The sequence below is a fragment of the Cajanus cajan genome, chromosome 9, assembly GCF_000230855.2.
Source record: "Cajanus cajan strain Asha chromosome 9, NIPB_CcT2T_4, whole genome shotgun sequence".
Lineage (NCBI taxonomy): Eukaryota > Viridiplantae > Streptophyta > Magnoliopsida > Fabales > Fabaceae > Cajanus > Cajanus cajan.
The window spans coordinates 13,126,395-13,148,645 of NC_138525.1; the positions used below are offsets into that span (position 1 = coordinate 13,126,395).

General features: G+C 38.1%; 1 protein-coding gene across 1 annotated transcript; it reads left to right on the top strand.

Moving 5' to 3' along the window:
• Positions 1-7,270: 7,270 nt before the first annotated feature.
• Positions 7,271-12,565, top strand: LOC145951742 (uncharacterized). The gene is made up of 2 exons (XM_083063699.1): positions 7,271-10,068; positions 10,420-12,565. The coding sequence occupies exons 1-2, from the start codon at positions 9,912-9,914 to the stop codon at positions 10,719-10,721; spliced, it is 459 nt and encodes a 152-aa protein (XP_082919825.1). The 5' UTR covers positions 7,271-9,911; the 3' UTR covers positions 10,722-12,565.
• Positions 12,566-22,251: the final 9,686 nt, after the last annotated feature.

Here is a 22,251-nt window from a genome sequence, read left to right on the forward strand (position 1 = left end):
ATTCCTCGAAACTATTTTCTGAGCTGCTAGGCTCAAATTTTTCCTTCAACACTTTCCCTTTTTCTCTATACTTATTGGTCTCACCACCTTTTAAAGCAATACTGTCATTTTTTTAAGGAGATCTTTGCTATTCAAATGAACCTCATGAACTCATAGAGCTCTTAAAAGTTCATCAAGGGTGAGAACTTTAAAATCACAGGCTTTTGAGATAGTTGTGGCTTTGGATTCCCAGATCTTAGGAAGGTTGTCCAAGATCTTGAGATTATTCTGAGCACTAGAGAACTTAGTTCCCATGGATTTTAATCCATTTAAAATTATTTGGAATCTTCCAAACATTTCATCTATGGGTTCACTCTCCTTCATGGAGAACAACTTATAGTGTCTATGAAGTGTAATAACTTGTCTGAGCCTTACATCTTTAGTACCCTTATGAGTTATCCTAATGGCATCCCACATTTCTTTAGTCGTTGAGTAGCTACAAAGCTTGTTGTACTCTGTTCTGGATAAGGAGCAAGCAAACATGTATCTTGCTTTAGTATTGAGCTACAATGTATTGTAATCATCTTGAGTATATTCATTCATTCTCACACTTGGTAACAACAACATCGTCTTGAGTGATGATCCTCCAAAGGTGGTATTGGGTGGATTTGATAAACATATCCATTCGATCCTTCTAATACAGGTAGTCATCTCCATTAAAGGCAGGGGGCCTTGTGAGAGAGGCTTCTTCTGGTAGGTATTGTCCTTCATTGCTTCCCATAATGGATCTTTGTCCTTTAGCACAGTTAAATACTCAACCCTGTCAAAGGCTGAACTCTGATACCAAATTATGGAGAAAAGCTAAACACTAAAGGGGGTTGAATAGTATATATAAAAAATTTGCATGTTTTCTGTAGTGAAGTAGTAATGCTAGTCAAATAAAGCAAGAAGAGCAATCAAATGGAGCACTGAGTATTTTTATACTAGTTTGTCTTAACCACCAAGACTATGTATAATTCTCAATCCAACCATATTGAGTTCCATTATCTTTAAACAAAGATATACGTATTCTTTTACCAATTTACTTCTAAATCAACCCTAGGTATTCTTTGACTTGCTTCTTCAAACAACTACTCAAGTATTCTTTTAACAACAAACCTCTCTAAGCTTAACAACCAAGTATTCTTTTACAGTCAAACCTCTCTAGATTTAAAATAAGTATTCTTTTACAAACAAGCCTCTATAGGCTTAATCTTATAACAATGATTATAAAGGTTACTCAAATATTGTGTTCATCTCACGTAGACGTTATACAACTAATTACAAAGCAATGAATGTATACAAGAAAGAAAGAATAGATTTTCACAGAGTGTTTCTGTACAAATGTGTATGTATCAATTACAATTAATCTCTCTCTCTCTCTCTCTCTTTTATTCTTTGAATCTTCTTATATAGTAGTCCGAAGAAGATGATTGTTACAACACTTTGAGCCCAACTCGCAAGTTTTCTTCATCTGCCTTCATCCTCTTCCCATATGGCAAGTAACCATTTGGCACATTTAATACAAGCATTAAATGCATTTCACCAAATAGTACCTCTTATTTGATTAAGGAGGTTATTTATCAACTTTCCTTAGCAAATAGAGTATGTAAAAGAAATGTCATCACAAATTAGTTATAGCAATGACTTTATCTATTTTTCTCCTTGATTTTAGGGATTTGGTTTTGACGGAAAGTGTAGTTTTTTTCTTGAACAGATTTGTGAGTTTCAAGATGATCTTTTGATTCAATTTGTTAGAGAATGAAATATTCAAAGTGAACTTTATCTTAGTCTCAATAAATAATAAATATTTAATGTATATGAGACATACCATATACTTTGTTTTGATTAGCAATCATCTTATATACGATTTGTGTCATATACTTCATCTGATAAGTCTTTTAAAGATACGTTTCAAAGACACTTCCACACATGCATGTTTCTTCCATATAAAAATACTTTGTTAGTTAATGTTTAAATTATAAATTTAAGGGATCGTCTTTTGATTTAATATGTATGACTTGTAGTAAAATGCAATTTTCTTTCCATTAGTGTTTTTCTTATTTTCCTTGTTTAAAATTAGAGCTGACCATTTTTAAATCATTTTTTATAACTTTATAAAAGAGTTACTTTTCTTAAATATTATTTCTTATATTTAGGCAATTTAGATGACTATGAGAGTAGTTTTGAAGGAATCATGAAAACTACCATGCATTTCAAGGTTCTCGTTAGATCAAATACTTAAAAACATTATTATTTCCGTTGTGGTCTTGAACAAAAGGAAGGGAGTGCAATTAAAGTCATGGTGAGACTTGGGAGTATTTCTTGCTCGTGCTACCACTAATTCCACCCACAATGACGTCGTGCCTCCAGTTTTACTCTACCACATTAATCTTTCTTCTCCTTCGTTCTTCTTCTAAACCCAAGTCATACGATTAATTGACTGTTAGAGAAATTTGACTGAGGAATGAAGAGATAAATTATATTTAGTCCTAGATTTATTTTTAGATTACTTTTAATATCATTTGCTTAGTTTGATGGTCAAGTTAATATTTTATTCTGATATAATAATGTTTTTTTAAAGAAAAAAAAACATGTTAACCTCACGCAAACTATGAAGGTAAGCGTTCTGTAATATGTACGTTATTCAACGATTGGCTTAAGATATACGAAATCTACACCTCTATTAAATAAGAGTCTGTTGTAATGTGACCGCTGAAATGAAAATCACAAGCCAACGAGTCCACATAAAATTATTAATTTCGTTGATATCTATATAACAATTTTTTTATTCTTATTTTTAGTAATTTTAATCTTTATAATTTTTAAATTATTATTTAAATCAGTCATGCCACTAATATTATATTTAAAAATGATAAATGGAGATAATTGTGCATTAACAATTGATGAGTTTAATTTGATGTTTTCACAAAAACATTCATAAGTATATTTTGTATGATAATATTTGATAATTTTTTAACAAAATTTAGATATAAGAATTAAAACACAATATTTTAAAATTACAAAAAATTAATTTTAAAAGAATTAAAAACATGTTTAAGCCATTTGTTTTTCTCACCGGTACGAAAAGGATATGTTGATTCATTAATGAAAATGAAAAGGGAAGCAAGTTTCGAAATCAACAAAAGGTATCTGTACCCGAAACACTTTCAACAAATTTGCAATGATTGTTGTAATATGCTTAGTTATCTAGATATTATGTTATCTTGAACAAAGCCTCTTAAAGAATAGATGGATAAGGGATATTGATTAAAGGAGAAGTTTGCGTAATAAATTTTCTGAGATTTATCTCTCTGGTCGAACATGTTGAAATCAAATCTTTTGGACTTAGTCATTAATTTCATGGTTGTCGGCAGTGGAGAGCAATTTTTGTCTGTAAAGGTTCAAACAGTTGTATAGGATCAGCGGGTAGCATATTTGGAAAAAATGCTCAAAAGCTAGGTTAGTTAAAAAAATAACTTGTAGCTAAAGTTGTTATTTAACTTATTAAATTAAAAGTGTTATTTTATGAAATTAGTTATTAAATAATTTGATAAAATTTCAATGAGTTATTAGTTTGTGTGGTATTTATAAATTAAAAAAGGTTAAATTGTATTTTTAGTTCTTATATTTTAAAATAGAAATATTTACTCTTCTATTAATTTGATATTAGTTAATTATTAAATTTTTATTTTATCTAATAATTTGTAACGACTTAAATAATGTGATATTTAGTAATATAATATATATGAATAAAAATTAAAAATAACATAAAAAAAAATCTCCATTTATATCTATTTTTTAGTGATTAATATTTATTTTATCAATAAAAATCTTATTTGTGTGTTTTTTGTAATTTTTTTTTATTTTTAAATGTCATATTATTATATATCATATTACTTGAGTATAAGTATAGGTGAAAACTTAATGATTAGTATATGTTAATTTAATGAGAAGATAAAATTTTATGCTTTTAAAATTAGAAAAATCAAATGTCTCTGTTTTAAAATAGAGAGATAAAAAATATGGAATGATAAAAATAGAAAACTAAAATACAATTTAGTCATTAAAAAATATAATTAAAAAAAAGGTTTTATTAAAAATATCAGTAAGATTTTCAATGTAATTATATAAAAAATGATATAAAATCACTTTGGTGTACTTTAAGAATAAAAATAATAAATTTTTTAATTAAAATAGACGGATAATCTAAGAATTTTTATCCGACTATCTAATTATATATAGATGGTAGTTTACGGTGATATTATTGATTTTTACAATGATTTTTTAAAAGTAATTTTTAAGGTGATTTATAATTAGCATTAAAAAAAATCTTTACATCTACATTGTATCAAAATAAAAATTCTAAAATAAGAATTTGAATCTCAAAAATAAGAAATTTGCATTGTATGAAATAATAAATGCGATAATAATCATAAATAAAAAATGAATAATTGATAATATACTTAATTATTATATTTTATTCTGCAAGAATTTAATTTTATCATAATTTTTTTATTGTTAATTTTTTAATAAAAAAATTATGAGTACACTTTATTCTCTAAACTATATTTTTTCATTTTAGAAGAATTAAATACCTAAAAGTAAATATATTAATTGAAAATAAAAAATTAATAATTTTATACTTGTTCATTATGGGTTAAATTGACAGAAAGTAAATGACAAAATCTATTGCTTGGCCATTCCAAATTTTGCGGGGTCCCAGCCATTACCATTTCAAACTCAGTTTCATTCTTCATGTCTATTGTGAGTCTGTGACACTATCAGATTGAGAAATTTTGTGCAGTTCATCAGGCGTTTGATTGACTCGGTATTTTTGACCTAGTTGTAACAAGCTTTTCACAATTTTCTGCTACCAAACATTTTAAATTGGAATATATATTGTGACAGTGAGTTATCAGATTGAGAAATTTCACCTTCATGGCTAGTTCAAGCATTTGGTTTTGACTCAGTATTTTTGACCTAGTTGCAGCAAGCTTGTCACAACTATTTTTTTTTCATTTAGCTAGCACATTCAATCGGAATATATATTTATAACATTTAAAATAAAATAAAAATTAGAATTAGAAAATGAGAATTTCCAATAATACTCATTAGATTATAATTAAAAAACATTTGTAAGTAAGATTAAAATCTAATTATATAAATATATATTATATATGAAACTATTTATTATCATTATTTTCTTCTATCTTTTCACCACCATTACTATTAAGTACGATAATAATAGTATTAATAATATATATAATAACAATTAAAACGACGATAATAATGATAATTATAATGGAAATATCAATACTAACAATAATGTAAGATGTGCTTATAATTGAATTTTAATTTTTGTGACAAATATATTTTAAATTTGATTAAAGGATTATTATTAAAAATTATCATTTTCTTCTAAAAAAATTTATTTGAGATATATATATATATATATATATATATATATATATATATATATATCACATTTTAAAATAGAAAACATTTATAAAATAGTAATTTAATTTTTTAGCATTTTTTTCTTTGCATCATACACTTAACCTGTACTGACCATACCGCGAAGCCGAGCTCCAAGCTCGGCATCACAGTGCAAGATGATCTCGAGCACGCGTCATACGACGTCAGCTCGACATCCAGGTGAATCACAACTGATTCCCGAGGATTTCGCCCATACGAGATCCATTATCCAATCACTGATCACCGAAGATCTCGTCCCAGACGAGATCCACTATCATATCTTATCTCAGGCCCACAGCCCAAAGCAAACCTAATTCACTCCAAGGTACGTGCATTACATATACGTGACTATTACTCATACAAACCCTAACTTTAGCATCAGAGTCTCTTTTGCAGGTACCACCCCCATCTTGGAGCATCAGCGTACCAGTGAAGGAGGCTCACCAATCTTACTTGGAAGATCGTCCCTACGACAAATTCCGGTAAGAACATTTGGCGCCCACCGTGGGGCCGATCGAGACAGCTCTTATCGGCCACCCATATGGTATTCACCAGAAGCCACAACAGACGTGCAACAGAGGACGCTGAACACTCAGTCACCATGGACAGCGACGCTACAACCTTGAGAAGGCTGATCGACCAAGTCGAACAGATGCGCCAGCAGCATGACACTGACCTGCGCAACATGAGTGCCAAACACGAAGCTGACCTAGCGGCAATGCGGACAGCCAATGAAGCAGACCTCGCAGCCCTGCGTGAAGAAAATAAGCGCATTCGCGCCCAACTCCCTCGACGCCCCTCTGATCGCCCTCCTCACGGGAGCAACATCCATGAAGATGAGGCACACTCAACCTCTCAATCCCGGACTGCGACTAGGGCACCAACGTCGCAACCTGCCACGCACCGATCTCATGCATCGACGCACAAGCCGGGCCCAGACGCCAGCAGAGCACCCTCACATGCCACGGAAGGCCGCGAAACCTTCCGCCGACATCCTTTTGTGGACGACATCATGGAGACCCCACTCCCCCGAGGATAAAAGCCTCTCCATCTCGACCGCTATGACGGCACGACGGACCCCGATGAGCACATTGACCTATACACAACCCAGGTAAACCTCTACACTAACAATGATGCTATCCTATGTAGGGTTTTTCCGACCTCGCTCAAAGGGGCCGCACTCCACTGGTACACCCAGCTACCTGCCGAGTCCATCGACAACTTCAGTACCTTAATCCGCCGGTTCACGGCGCAATACGCCACCAGCCGACCTCTCCACGCAACCTCCACTGCGTTGGCCAACCTCAGGCAGAGTGATGAAAAACCTGCCTTCATGGAGCGCTTCTCCAGCATCTCGGTGAGGATCCGAAACTTAAACCCTGAGGTCGCCCTTCACTCCATGCTCATGGCCCTCAAAGCTGGCCCCTTTGTCGACAGCTTCTGCCGAGATCCCCCCCACAACATGGATGAACTTCGCGCCTGCGCGGCCGGATACATCCAGATGGAGGAGCACTCCACCTTCCGCGACCAGGTTCGCGGGAAAGCCCTTGCAAAGCCGGAACAAGGGAATAAGGATAAAATTAAAGTCAACAATGACAACCAATTCAAGAAGTCGACTAGGGCACAGAGGGGGGAGATACGACTTTTACACTCCCCTGAACGCACGTAGGGTACACATCCTGGAGGAAGCCAGCAATAATAACCTGCTCACCCTTCCACCACCGGGTCACACTCCCAGCAGCGCCGACAAGTCCAAGCACTGCCGGTACCACAGAAACCATGGTCACACCACAGAGGAATGTCGCACACTCCGGGGCCGCATTGAAGAGCTCATCTAAGTAGGTCACCTCGGCCAGTATGTCCAGCGCCAACAGAGTAATAGAGGTGGCTATGGAGGCCGAGGATGCGGTAGAGGTCGAGGTTCAGGAGCCCGCACTGACTCACACCCGGGTTCCCAACAAAATGCTAGCGGCGCAGTACAAGCCGAGATAAGCCAAGAAACAGAGTCGGCTCCCTTACAGGGAGTAATCAACACAATTACAGGTGGTTTTGCGGGAGGAGGCGCCAGCAACTCGGCCCGAAGAAGACACCTGCGGAGCATCAACTGCGCCCACTCTACCACCTCGGCCCCGCACAAAAGCTCACCGCCGATCTCCTTCTCCGACGAAGACGACGCCGGCGTCAACCCTAACCAGGACGACCCCATGGTCATCGTTGTGGAGATAGCCAACTGGAAAGTGCAGAAAACACTCATTGACCAGGGAAGCTTGGCTGACGTCCTATACTAGCCAACGTTCCTCAAACTAGACATCCCTCACTAAATATGGAGAGGTTGGGAACCTTATATCGAATTTATAATAAAATATGATTATATATTTAAATTTTTAAAAATGAATTTAGAAATTATTGAAATGATAATTTATATTGGATTTGAGTTATGATGGTGAAAGATATTTACCTGGATTTGAGTTATGATTGTTATAATCTTTTGATTTAATATTGAATTTTATTTATTATAAAACATAATAAATAAAATCTAAAATCTAGAGCAATTTCTTTTATAAAAATATGTAATTAATTTTAATATAGAATAAATTTAATATCAGAATATTTATGATAATATTAGTTATGATTTATATAATATTTTGATTTAATATTAAATTTCTTTTGATTATAATATTTTAATATATTTTATTTAAAATATCAGTTAACATATTTTATTATATTTTCATTTTAATTTATTATAAAATAATTAGAATATTTAATTTAACATCATTAAAAAAATAATCATTATAAAATTTATTATTTTTTAATTTAATTATTTATTATAATACTTTTTAGTTACCGTATTTATCAAAAAATTATTTTTAATTAAAATATATTTTAGAATTTTAGTTAATTCATTATCATTCACTCACTTGATTAAAAAGTGATAAAATATAATTAATTTTTAATTAATTTAATAAAATAAAAACTTTAAAATATATATATAAAATCTGTAACAATTTCTTAAATACAAATATTTAATTAATTAATTTTAATATATACTAAATTTAATATTAGAAAATTTATAAATATTTTAGTTATAATTTTTATTATCTTTTGATTATTTTTGTTTTTGATTATTTTTCATTTCCCACCTTTTTGTTTTTGATTATTTTTCATTTCCCACCTTTTTGTTTTTGATTATTTTTCATTTCCCACGCTTTTTTTATCAATTCAATCATTTTTTCCCTGACCCTCTTCGAAATCGCGTCCTAACCCTATTTTTCCCTCTCCTCCCCTTTCGTTCTCTTCTCCACTTTCTCTACTTTCGTTCTCTTCTCCCTGATAAACCTAACCTTTATTTTTCCCTCTCCTCCTTTCCCCCGACCCCGTCGCCCTCCTCGGCTTCAGCGTCGGCACCGCCGCCCGCCTCCTCCTTGATCTCCACCCCGCCGCCGTCCTCCACGCCTGGGAGGTCGACCTCATCGTCCTCCAGGTCGCCCGCTAGTATTTCAACCTCACCAGGCTGGAGTGGGACCATAAGGAGCGTTTCTTCATCTACGTCAGGAAAGCACTCGACGCCACTGTCCTTCAATAGGTTCTTTTATCAAGGGTTTTCGTTGTTGACGCAAGCCCATTGTTCTGGCTGCACGACGCTCTACTGTTCACGACAACTACTTGCCCAATCTTTTGCTGTTTGAACAACGTTCTACTATTTGTGTAAGATCCTCTCATTTTTTTATTCTTATAAGATTTTTATATATAGCAATTATCATCATGTATATTCCATCTTAGGAACATTTTATTTGCTTGTGCAACCGACAGATTTGTGCAGAAGGGAAAATAGGGGGTTTTGTGGGGTTAGGTAATGATTCCCCTATTCTTTGTTTGAACATTGAATTCTTGCTTTGTTACTGGATCACGAAAGATTCACTTTTCAAAGAAGTAATTTCCTTTACTTATACGAGTTATAATGGAGTAATGCCAAAGTTAATTATATATGCTTTAATAAAAAAATGGAGAGGATTGCATAACCCAACCATCAAACGTTCTAATTGGGCACATCCTAAACTAACTTAGCTGTCTTTTGCATTGCTCATATGTTTCCACGGCTCCACACATTTTTCATCAATAATGGGTAATAGAGTTACGTTACGTTACATATTTCACATTTCTTGCATATATAATATAGCCCTATAACTTGTAATTAACCTCAACTAGGGAAATGATCCTCTAGACCATTTAACAACCTCTGGGCCCTTTATGTTAGGAGAAAAATTTGTTAGAGTCAACAAGTAAGATATATAGACTGCTATATATATATGAACGGGTAAGGTTTTCCTTCCGATATGATATCCTAGAGTTGAGCTTGAAAGCACTAATAAAGTTCGGTATTTCACATGCCAAATGTCAATGCCTGAATCTTGTTTATGATTCCAAATTTTTCTCTAATTCTTTTTTTCAGAACTAGAATGGCTGGTGTTCCAGGTCCATCACCAAGTTCAGCACCATCAACACCCTCAACTCATACGCCTGGAGATGTGATATCAATGCCTTCTCTGCCTCATAGTGGTAGTTCTTCAAAGTGTATGTCTGAATTTCCCTCACTCCAATGTGAAAGTTTGTAGTCATCTCTTTGAATAGATTAATAGATAATTTGTTGTTCTTATGGTGATAATCTGCTGTGTGATACAGGGCTTGTGTTCGTTGAATAATTTGGTGCAATATTGATATTTAAAGACCCTTTATATTTTGAGAAGGCTTTGTATTTGATGAATAATTAGTCTAGCTTTTGTTTGGATGATTGATTTGAATGATGATTTTCAAAAAAGACAATTTTTATTAAATAAAAAGAGTTTAATACATTACCTAATTCTATTCAGTTTTTTGTTTCAGTGGAAACATTATTTAATCAGTTTTGTGATGGCTTGGATGAAGCTATTCCAGCTACTCTTAGGTCTCAAACATGTGAAGCTGGTGCTGGCATGTTGGAGCAGCCTTTTGCTGCAGGAGGAACCACAACTCAGCTGGAGCTGGATGCAACATGTGCAACTGATGCTAGAAAGTTGGAGCAACCTTGTGTTGTCGGTAAAGGATCAAATGTGCAGTTGGAGCTGGCAAAGGCAAACTTTAGTGTGCCTAAAGCAATAAATTCTGAGCAGCTTGGTCACGGGAAGACCAAACGTGTTCTAAGGCCCGGCACTTCGCTTCTCAACAACGCCACCCGAATATTTCTGTGAAGATTCGTGAACACGTTTCTCTCCTCAGTTGCGTTCCCTTACCCTCTCCCTCTGCGTTTGATTGTGCATTGATTAAAGATTCTGTCACCATTCTCTCTGAACTCGCTGAGAACGGTACTATTTCGTGTTGCTGTCTGATTTCTTTGATTTTTGTATTTTGTGTTGTTGCTGAATTTATGATTTGGCTTCTATCTCACAGAGCGTCTGGTGAAAATGATAGTGAATTGTGGTGCCGTTCCTGCTCTGGTCCGGCATCTTCAAGTGCCGGATGCATGGAAAGATGAAGGAGACAATGTGTGCTACCATTTTGAGGTGGCGAAACAATGTGCGCTCGTGCTCGAGCTTCTTGCAACTGAGGTAATTAAGTTTTGTATTGTTTTAATTATATGAAATTGTAGCTGTGTTGGTGGCTGTATATTTAATAATCAAATGTCACTAGGTGGTTGTGCATGTGCAGATTTTAAAATCTAAATGAATATTAGTAAATCATATTCATCAAATTGGCCTAAAATTTTCTGTGGTTATTTGGATTTAAACTGATTAATGAAGTATACTATATGCATGTGGTATGCTTTCTCAGAATATGTCCGATTGAATGTGTCATTTGATTTTTGGCTTTGCTAGTGGGGTGTGGCACGAGGGAGAGGGGTCACTTTGTTGAAAATGAACGGGTCTTTGATTATTTAACTTTGCTACCTCTATAGAAGTTGAGATTTTGGAATTATGTAGATCTGTGTTGTGTAAAAGGAACTGGATTTGGATAATAGAATTATAGAATACTTGTTTGTTAATATTTTTAATTACATGTCAGATGGAATATGGCTATATACTACTATATTGTCACAGTTATTGTTTGAAATTATCTATGAAACAGTACAGAAGGGTAAATTGGATTATGGATTTATAGACTAGATCTTCATTCAATGGGTGCTGTTATGATTGATTTAAGGATTATTTGTGGAATAGAATCTTCTCTTATTTTAGTTATTGAAATGTGACAGAAACTGTTACTTCCAGCATTTAGTTGTTATTAGTGTTTGTGCTAAAGAAAATGTTTTAGTGAGTACTAGAAGTTATTATTGGTTTTAAAATGTTTTAATTAGGATGGACTACACCTTTAGTGCTAATAATTTTCTAGAATGACTTATCAATTAATATCAATGCTTAATTTTTAACTGTTAGTCATTGAATAAGGGTGAATGCATTGGAATTACTCATTTATCATGTCCATTGTTCTGGTAATCGATTACAATGAATGGGTAATCGATTACCAGAGAACCCTTTAAATAAGTAAATTTCGAACATATGATTTTTCAATTGTCTGGTAATCGATTACATGTATAGGTAATCGATTACCAGAGAACCCTTTAAATAAGTAAATTTCGAACATATGATTTTTCAATTGTCTGGTAATCGATTACATGTATAGGTAATCGATTACCAGACTCTTAAAAACAATGGTTTCCTCAAATTTAGTCATAAACAGTTAGTGAGGGATTCATCCCAGTTAGTGACGGATAAAATCCGTCGCAAATAGTGACGAAATTCTGGCGTCGCAAATTGTGACGGATTCTACTTAATTAAAGTCATCACAGTTTGTGACGGATTTAATCCCTCACAATTTGCGAGGGATTTAATCCCTCACAAATTGCGACGGATTTTTATTAATTTCTAAACATTTATTATTAGAAATTAGTGATGGAAATTATACTGTTTGTGATGCCTTAATTCCGTCACTAATTGTGACGGAGAAAATAATCCGTCACTAAATATTTTGTGACGCCAAATTTTGTGACAGAATCATTTCCGTCACAAATTCCGTCACTAATTGATTTGTGACGGATTTTATCAAAATTAGTGAGGGATTTGTTCCCTCTCTAATTTTAATTTTTCTAGTAGTGAATGATGCTATCCTGTGTAGGGTTTTTCTGACCTCGCTCAAAGGGGCCTCACTCCACTAGTACACCCAGCTACCTGCCGAGTCCATCGACAGCTTCAGTACCTTAATCCGCCAGTTCACGGCGCAGTACGCCACCAGCTGACCTCACCACGCAACCTCCACTGCGTTGGCCAACCTCAGGCAGAGTGATGACAAACCTCTGCGGGCCTTCATGGAGCGCTTCTCCAGCATCTCGGTGAGGATCCGAAACTTAAACCCCGAGGTCGCCCTTCACTCCATGCTCATGGCCCTCAAAGCTGGCCCCTTTGTCGACAGCTTCTGCCGAGATCCCCCCCACGACATGGATGAACTTCGCGCCCGCGCGGCTGGATACATCCAGATGGAGGAGCACTCCACCTTCCGCGACCAGGTTCGCGGGAAAGCCCCAGCAAAGCCGGAACAAGGGCATAAGGATAAAATCAAAGTCAACAATGACAACCAATTCAAGAAGTCGACTAGGGCAAACAGAGGGGGGAGATACGACTTTTACACTCCCCTAAACGCACGTAGGGTACACATCCTGGAGGAAGCCAGCAATAATAACCTGCTCGCCCTTCCACCACCGGGTCACACTCCCAGCAGCGCCGACAAGCCCAAGCACTGCCGGTACCACAGGAACCTAGTCACACCACGGAGGAATGTCGCACACTCCGGGGCCGCATTGAAGAGCTCATCTAAGTAGGTCACCTCGGCCAGTATGTCCAGCGCCAACAGAGTAATAGAGGTGGCTGTGGAGGCCGAGGATGCGGTAGAGGTCGAGGTTTAGGAGCCCGCACTGACTCACACCCGGGTTCCCAACAAAATGCTAGCGGCGCAGTACAAGCCGAGATAAGCCAAGACAGAGTCGGCTCCCTTACAGGGAGTAATCAACACAATTGCAGGTGGTTTTGCGGGAGGAGGCGCCAGCAGCTCAGCCCGAAGAAGACACCTAGGGAGCATCAACTGCGCCCACTCTACCACCTCGGCCCCGCACAAAAGCTCACCGCCGATCTCCTTCTCCGATGAAGACTACGCCGGTGTCAACCCTAACCAGGACGACCCCATGGTCATCGTTGTGGAGATAGCCAACTGGAAAGTGCAGAAAACACTCATTGACCAGGGAAGCTCGGCTGACGTCCTATACTAGCCAACGTTCCTCAAACTAGACATCCTTCACTCTCTCATTCAACCTCACACGGAGCCCCTAGTCGGCTTCGCAGGAGAGCGAGTTCACACTCGGGGATACGTAGATTTGCTGACAACTTTCGGAACGCCACCGGATACAAGACGGGTCACGGTCTGGTACCTCCTCGTGGAAGCCAACACTTCCTACAACATCATCATCGGGAGGCCAACCTTGAACCAACTCGGAGCGGTAGTGTCAACCCCACACCTCACCATGAAGTTCCCGGGCAAGGACGATAAAGTCATCTCCGTCAAAGCTAATCAGAAAACAGCTCGGCAATGCTACGCCGAGAGCCTGAAGATTTCCTCGTCGAGCAAGCAAAGCAAGGGGAATCCCCCCACCATAGCTCCTTAAGTTTTTAAGTCTCTCTTCTTCTTTCAGTGTGAACAAAGTTGTGCACTCTTTTCCCACCTCAGCCTTTGACTGAGAGGGTTTTTAACGAGGCACACAAGCACCATAAATAAAACTACTCCTTTCGCTCATCTCATATTCTTATTTTCCTGATTATCTAAAGGACGAAAACGAACTCTAACTGTGCAAACGCTTAAATCCGAGGTCGAGTACGAACCTTGATGCTTCTGTTAAAGGTCGAGTACGAACCTTGATGCTTCTGTTAAAGGTCGAGTTCGAACCTTAATCAAATAGCAAATCCGAGGTCGAGTACGAACCTCGATGCTTCTGTTAAAGGTCGAGTTCGAACCTTAATTAAATAATCTATCTCAAACCTGAGGTCGAGTACGAACCTTGACGCTCTCGGTCGAGTTCAAACCTTAATTAAATAGCATATCTCAAATTTGAGGTCGAGCCCGAACCTCGACATTTCCGCTAAAGGTCGAGTTCGAACCTTAATTAAATAGAAAATTCGAGGTCGAGTACGAACCCCGACGCTTTCTTCAAAGGTCGATTCAGAACCTTAATCAAATCACTCTTCAAAGGTCGATTCAGAACCTTAATCAAATCACTTCACTCGAATTCGAGGTCGAATACGAAACTCGACGCTTCCGTTAAAGGTCGAGTCCGAACCTTAATCGAACCAACTCGCAAATTCCGAGGTCGAATACGAACCTCGACGCTCTTGTCAAGGGTCGAGTTCGAACCTTAATAACTTATTCTGAGGTCGAGTCCGAACCACATATCCGAGATCGAGTTCGAACCTCGATGAAACACGCACCACCCTAAATCTAAGGTCGAGTCCGAACCTCGACACTGTCGTTAAAAGCCGAGTATGAGCCGTATACCTAAGGTCGAGTTCGAACCGTGACAAAACATACATGACCCTAAACTTAAGGGCGGATACGAACCACCTATCCAATTCACTACACTCCGGTTTGAGGTCGGCTTAGAACCTTGGCGCTAATAAATCAAGGTCATCGAACCTTCACAGAAACGCTCACCCAAACAGAAGTCCGAGGTCAAGTCCGAACCTCCCTTAACATATGAGGTCGAGTACGAACCACAACATCCGGATCCGAGGTCGAATACGAACCTCGCCAAAAATTCATTTTATTCAAAACCGAGGTCGAGTATGAACCTCGATGTCCCCGCTTAAAAGTCGAGTTCGAACCTTAGCTAAATCATTTTGCTCAAACCTAAGACCAAACCCGAACCCCACCAAAGCCTAAGGTCAGATACGAACATCGACACTTTCAAGGTCAAACCCGAACCTTAATAAAATCGGTCAAATCCGAACAACAATAAAATCAGTTGCTCAAAATCGAAGCGTGTAAGGGCAAATACGAGCCTCGACACTCCCGATAAAGGTCGAGTCCGAACCTAACCAAATCGTCTAATTCAAATCCGAGGTCGAATACGAGCCTCAACACATTTACTTAAGGTCGAATTCTGACCTTGACTCCAGTCTAGGGTCATTTATGAACTTTCACAATAATTACTTAGTCAAAATTCGAGGTCGAATACGAATCTTAACACATTCATTTACAGCCGAGTTTGAACTCCCACGAAAAATCCTACTAAACAAAAAACTAAGGCCGACCTCGAACCTCGACTTCACCAACTCAAGTTAGAAGTATCACCATATACAAAAGCATATAACAGACACCAAACATGTGCCTCAAACAGCGCGAACAACCAAAATTGAACGCAAATATGGACAAGATAGAGAAAAATATATATATATGTATACAAACAAAGTTCTCAAAATTTAGTACATCAATTCAATCCAAAGAAAAATAAACCAAGCTATTACAAAGGCGGCCTAGGCTGAAGCATCCCCGCTAGAACTGTCGTCGGCATCGACCTTCTTGACTAGCCCCCCAAAGCGGACGATTTTCTCCACATGCATGGAAGAAAAGTCGAATCCGGGAGCAAGAAGCCGAGCCTGACGAGCAGCCTTTTGGAAGCCCCTCTTGTGCTCAACCACAACAGAGCGTTCGACCTCCGCGAGCCTCTTGTCCGTGGCCGCCTTCCCTGCCGCCAGCTCCGCGAGCTCTGCCTTCAAGGTGGCAATTTCGTCCTCACGGCCACCAAGAATGACCTCGTTACGGAGGCGCTCCTCAGCCGCCGCCGCCAACTCTCCCTTAAGAGAGGTCACAACGTCCTCCAGAGCCCGCACTTGGCCACGAGAAGAGGTCACCTCATCCTCTAAGGAGCGAGCGCGGCCTCGAGAGAAGGCGACGAGCTCCTGCAGCTCCCCCACCTGAGAGGCATAAGCCTCATTGGATCGCAATGCAATCTCAAGAGACTTCTGCACCCGTGCAAGGTCGCCACGCGCAGAGCGGAGCTCAGCCTCGTGCCGCTTCGCCTCCTCAAGGGCAGTGCTGAGAGCCTTGTTCTCCTCCCTCAGAATTTTATTCGCATCCTTCCAAGGTTGAAGCCGACCCCTCAGCTTGGCCAGCTCCTCTTGCTGCTTGGCCAGCTCCTCTCGCTGCTTGGCCAAGTCCTCCTGCTGCTTAGCCAACCTCGGTTTCCAGTGGCCTAGGATGCCCATAGTCCTCTACAGCAAGACCTGAGCAGCATCAAAACTATCCTCAGGACCAACCTCCTCTATCAGCCCCTGGTCCTCGGAGCTCAACGAACCCTGAGGGAAGAACTTCTCAGCGGTCACCCCCGAGCTCCACAGTGAGTCCATGTCGGCTGAGGCACTCACGTGGTCCAACCGCACTTTCAAAAGGCCCTTCTTGAAGCGATGGGCCAAATATCCGCTCCGGGAAGCCCCCTGTGGCGAGCCCGAAGGCGGTGCCGAGGCCGCAGCAGTGGACGGGGGAGCCTCACAACTCGGGCCCCCTCCGCGAGCCTCAACAAAGGCAGAAACCGACGTCCCCTGCTCGGTATCCAGGGAGTCCACAATGGGAACCTCCGACCTCGCCTGCGAAAACCAACCCCATGTCAGAAAATAAACAAGGTGGCATACGGGGAATCACAAAAACAAGTTAACACTATTTACCCCAGCAGCATGGGAGGCCCGCTCGGTGGCTGGGACCACTTCTTCGACGGCGAGAGCGACTGGCCCAGCGCCGGAGGTCGCCATCCCGGCAGCATTTCCTGCCTGCAAAAAATGACCCCAGGTCAAAAGACAAGAAAGCATAATAAAAGGCAACGAAAAGCCGAAGAAACAATACTCACCACCTCGGCAACTCGAGCAACTTGCTCAGCTGCCCGTACTCCTACCTCAGTGACGGCCACCCCGGCCTACAAGAAAACCTATATCACCACAATAAACCAAGGAAAGTCTAACACAGAAGAAACGTATAAGGAAGTACGACACTCACATCGGCGACCTGCGTGGTAGGCTCAGCAGCCTGGGCCGCCTCCCCAGCCCCCACTAGGGGAGCCTCTTTAGACGGTGGACTCTCAGTGAGATCCACCGCATCAGCATCAACGGCCTTGGAGGTCACCTCCTCGGCACCTGGAGGGACCGAGGTTCCCCCGACCTCTTTTCCCCCCCTCTTTCTCTTCCGGCTAACCTTCAAGGGGGCAACTTCCTCCTCCGGAGGCTCGGGAACCTCGAGCTCAGTAACGTTGTAGTGGTGCTTAAGCTCGCGCCACAAGTTCTTCCCCATAATGCCTGCAGACAAAAATGGAAACACATCAACAAAAGGAAATTACACGAGCCCTAGCAAACCACCAAAACACGAAATACTCACTCTCTAGGCCCCTCTCCCTGTAGGGCAAATTTGCAAGCGACAGAACGAGCTTGCAATCCAACGGGCGAGGGAGCGCAGCAAGGTTTTCAATGGCGGCTGCCTTTGAGGCAGTCACTTTCAGGTTACCCAAACCGTGAAACGTAGACGGTTTGGGACACCAGTAAAAAGGAAATTTCGGCAAGCTGCCGAAGTGGAACACCTCGTCCTCCAGGGGGTCAATACCCACAAGGGCAACCTGGAAGAACTCCTGTTTGGAGTTTTTATATGATTGGGAGTAGAGAGTAAACAAACCCCCATCCCTACTCCCATTCAAGGACAAAATACCATAAGGCGGAGCGCCCGCCTTCAGTTGATAAAAATGAAGAAAGACGCGAAGGGACACCTCTATCCCCAGAACCGCACACAGGACCTGAAAAGCCCTAAAAAAACCCCAACTGTTGGGATGCAACTGGCAAGGAGCCGCGTTGATAAAATTCAAAAAATCACACTCGAACTGAGTGAAGGGAAGACAGACACCTAAATCCCTAAAAAAGCTTTGGTACATATAGAAATGGGGAGAGTCTGTAGGCTTCCCCATATACACGCCCTCATCGGCCTGACAAGGCTCAAACCCTACACGACCTGGAGATCCTATTGACCTCTAGAAAGGTCCGAAACACGCTTTGGACCCCCACCATCTCGCTCTTGACCCAGTCGTAGCCAGGAATGCCTGGCTCTGGGCCCCGGGGCGGATCCCCCTTTTCGGTAGTGGCCTTCCCGGTAGCCACCGCCTTGCCACGCGCCTTGCCCTGAGAAGGCGCAGAAGGGCCGACACCACTTCCCCCAGCCATTGAAAAGACAAGAAAAACCGGGAAGAAAAGAAAAGAAGATAGTAAAAAGGAAGTACCTGGTACTCCTTTTCAGAAAACAACCCTAACAACGAAGGGGTTACCAAAAACGGTGACTGAAACGGAGAAAACGGAGACGGAGGGTGGATGAAAACAAGAGAAGCGGCGTACGCAGGAAGTTGAAAGAAGAGTAAAATGAAGAAGGCAAAGAGGCTCGAGTGAGAGAAAAGAAAGTCTTCTCCCAACAATTCAAAACGGCCGCGCCACGTGTCAACTCAAGGGCACGCCTGACAGCACAATTAATTACAAATTCATCATTGCATAACCGTCATTTCCCGTGGCACGTCACTTGCGCGTTCCTGGGGAATGAACGACCGCGACACATGTGAAAAGCCACTTCCCCCAACGAGCTCGGTCTTCACTCCTCGACCTACGGTCTTTGGAGCTCGGGGGGCTAGTGTACTGACCATACCGTGAAGCCGAGCTCCAAGCTCGGCATCACAGTGTAAGATGATCTCGGGCACGCGTCATACGACGTCAGCTCGACATCCAGGTGAATCACAACTGATTCCCGAGGATCTCGCCCATACGAGATCCATTATCCAATCACTGATCACCGAAGATCTCGCCCCAGACGAGATCCGCTATCATATCTTATCTCAAGCATAGAGCCCAAAGCAAACCTAATTCACTCCAAGGTACGTGCATTACATATACGAGACTATTACTCATACAAACCCTAACTTTAGCATCGAAGTCTCTTTTGCAGGTACCACCCCCATCTTGGAGCATCAGCGTACCAGTGAAGGAGGCTCACCAATATTACTTGGAAGATCGTCCCTACGATAAATTCCGGTAAGAACACAACTTATTGAGTCATTTGTATTAACAACTTTTTGTATTTATGTTCCTAAATTAACTAATGACTGAAATTTGATTTAAACATAAAATTAAGATTGAAACTACCACTTTATTTATATAGAGACTGACTAGATAAGTAATAGTTATACCTTCTTATTAATTAAAATAAAATACTCAATGCCTAGTCAAGACTTAAAAGAAAATTTGATTATCTAATATTTAAACTAATAATCTATATATAAATATGATTTGTTTTAAATTATATAATTGGTCAAGTCAAAATCATTATTTAGTCTTTCATCTATCTTAGAGTGTCGTGACAAACGATAAAAATATTGTAGTGTATGCCACCATTACGTCATATTTAAAAAATTGTTTTCTTTAAGTCAAACAATTATACATTGACAAAAATAGTCAAATTAATTAGTTAATTATTTAAATTCAGACAAATGTTCTTTTAGCTTGTAATTCTTTTGTGGATATTTTTATGTATTTTAAATCATAATACTATAATTGTTTAATATCGTCATCGAGTCCTCAAACAAACCCTAATCTTACGAGTTTAACTTTAGAACCTACAAATTCTATAATTCAACGTTTAGTTAGGCTGACATGGCAACTACACCATCTTAGTACACCTTTGTTGGGCTGTTAGGGACCTAAATTGCTCCTAGTCGAATTTATATCATACTAATATAACCTTCGCATCAACACACATTATGACAACTAGTATGGAAAAAATATTCTGTGCCTATGAAAAATAGAGAAAAAGGATATTTTTGATGTCAATTTTTATTGTTTAATAATATTTATGGAAGTTTTTTTCAGTTTTTTTTTAACGGTTATTAAGGATAAAATATATATAAATGTGATGATTTTTATTTATTATTAGTACATATAATTCACTTACATTTAAGAGATACTATCTTTTTAAAAGGCTCTACGCACTCTGTATGGCTACTAACAACTATTAACTCATCGTACACATTTTTTTCTCGTTTTATAATATTGTTGATTAAAACTTGGCTATATTAAAACCTTTATAGGTATTAGAGAAGAACTAAAATACTCTATACCTTTAATAATTATACATAGAATATTAGAAGATTACATCTAATTACTTAGAAAGGATATAAAGAAAAAAAATTATTTATTTATTTTTATCCAAGAGATATAATGATTTACTATAAAGTAGAGACTAAAAGCAGTTATATACCTCATTATCCCCTTTATAATAAATATAAATTATTACAATTTTTCTGTTTTAGTGTACTCCACCATTATCGGAATAGAAATATTACCAAAAATCCAACCCAACGTAAGTATGACAAACCATTTTTCACTACAACAAAATAGATTTTTAGTGACATTTAATATGATTTTTAGTGGTAATAAAAATTGTTACAAAATCTTTTAGCGACATTTTCACAATAGTCATTGTATGCAGTGTCGCTAAAACATTTAGCGGCAATTATTTTGAATGTTGGTAAAAATCCTTATAATGATCGAAAAAAATGTATAACTTTTTGTGACATTTTTTACTTTCTACTTGATGTGGGACTTGTAAGATGAGGATTGTCTTTTACTTATATATTTTTTACTTGTCTTATCTCCTAATTAATTATTTATCAATATTTGATATGGGATTTGGATTTTTTCCAATACACCTCCTCAAGTTTAGGAACTATTGAGTTTGGTAATGGTGAGTAATCTGATACCAACTTAGAATAATAAGTTATAGGTCTAACTTAACCCTACAAAACAAACTTGTAAGGTGAGAGTTAACATCCATTTATATCCTCTTTAATTATCTTATTTCTAGTCGATGTGGGATTTAAGTTTTTCCAAATAAATAATTGTCTCTAATAGTAAATTTTGGTGTGATATAAATACATTTTTAGTTACCATTATATATTATACATTAATATTTTTATTAAATAATAAAATAAAGATAATTAATTTATTGTCACTAAATAATTGTTGGTAATAATCAATTTTATTGTAGTGTTTGGACCACCTTTGACAATAATAACGAATGGATGGCATAAATCAGTTTATTATATATATATATATATATATATATATATATATATATATATATATATATATATATCATCTTTATAGATATGGAAAACTTGGAAATTTTAATTAATTTTTATAAATCTATGGTGCTAAGTCCTACGGTGGAAAATGGATGGATTGGATAAATTTTAGGCGAATCACAATTTATCGCATAAAAATAATTTATTAATCAATTTAGATCTATTAAAAATTTATATAAAAATTCAATCTATTCAATCTATTTAAAGTAAAATATTTATCTAATTTATCCATTAATAATTTTTTCATAGATAGATATACAATCCATCCATAAAAGTAATGTTTTAAAAGTTAAATAATTTTTATTTTAAAAATATTTTATTTATCTTCTTTTTATAAGTTATTACATTATTAAATACTCTTTTAAAATTCATAGACTTTTTTAATGTCAAAATAATCTTTTAAAAACATAATCCAATAAACATCTCATATTGTAATTTAATGGATTTTGAAAAAGTAATGGATAAATCACTAATCATCATAAAATTAAATGGATGGGTTGGATCCGATCCATTATTTATTTTTATTGTAATAG

Bases quoted from the DNA above. Each gene is read 5' to 3' on its own strand.
- LOC145951742 (XM_083063699.1), top strand. From the start codon at position 9,912: ATGATTCCAAATTTTTCTCTAATTCTTTTTTTCAGAACTAGAATGGCT. The intron at 10,069-10,419 runs GTATGTCTGAAT...GCTTGGATGAAG, and splicing joins TAGTGGTAGTTCTTCAAAGT to CTATTCCAGCTACTCTTAGG.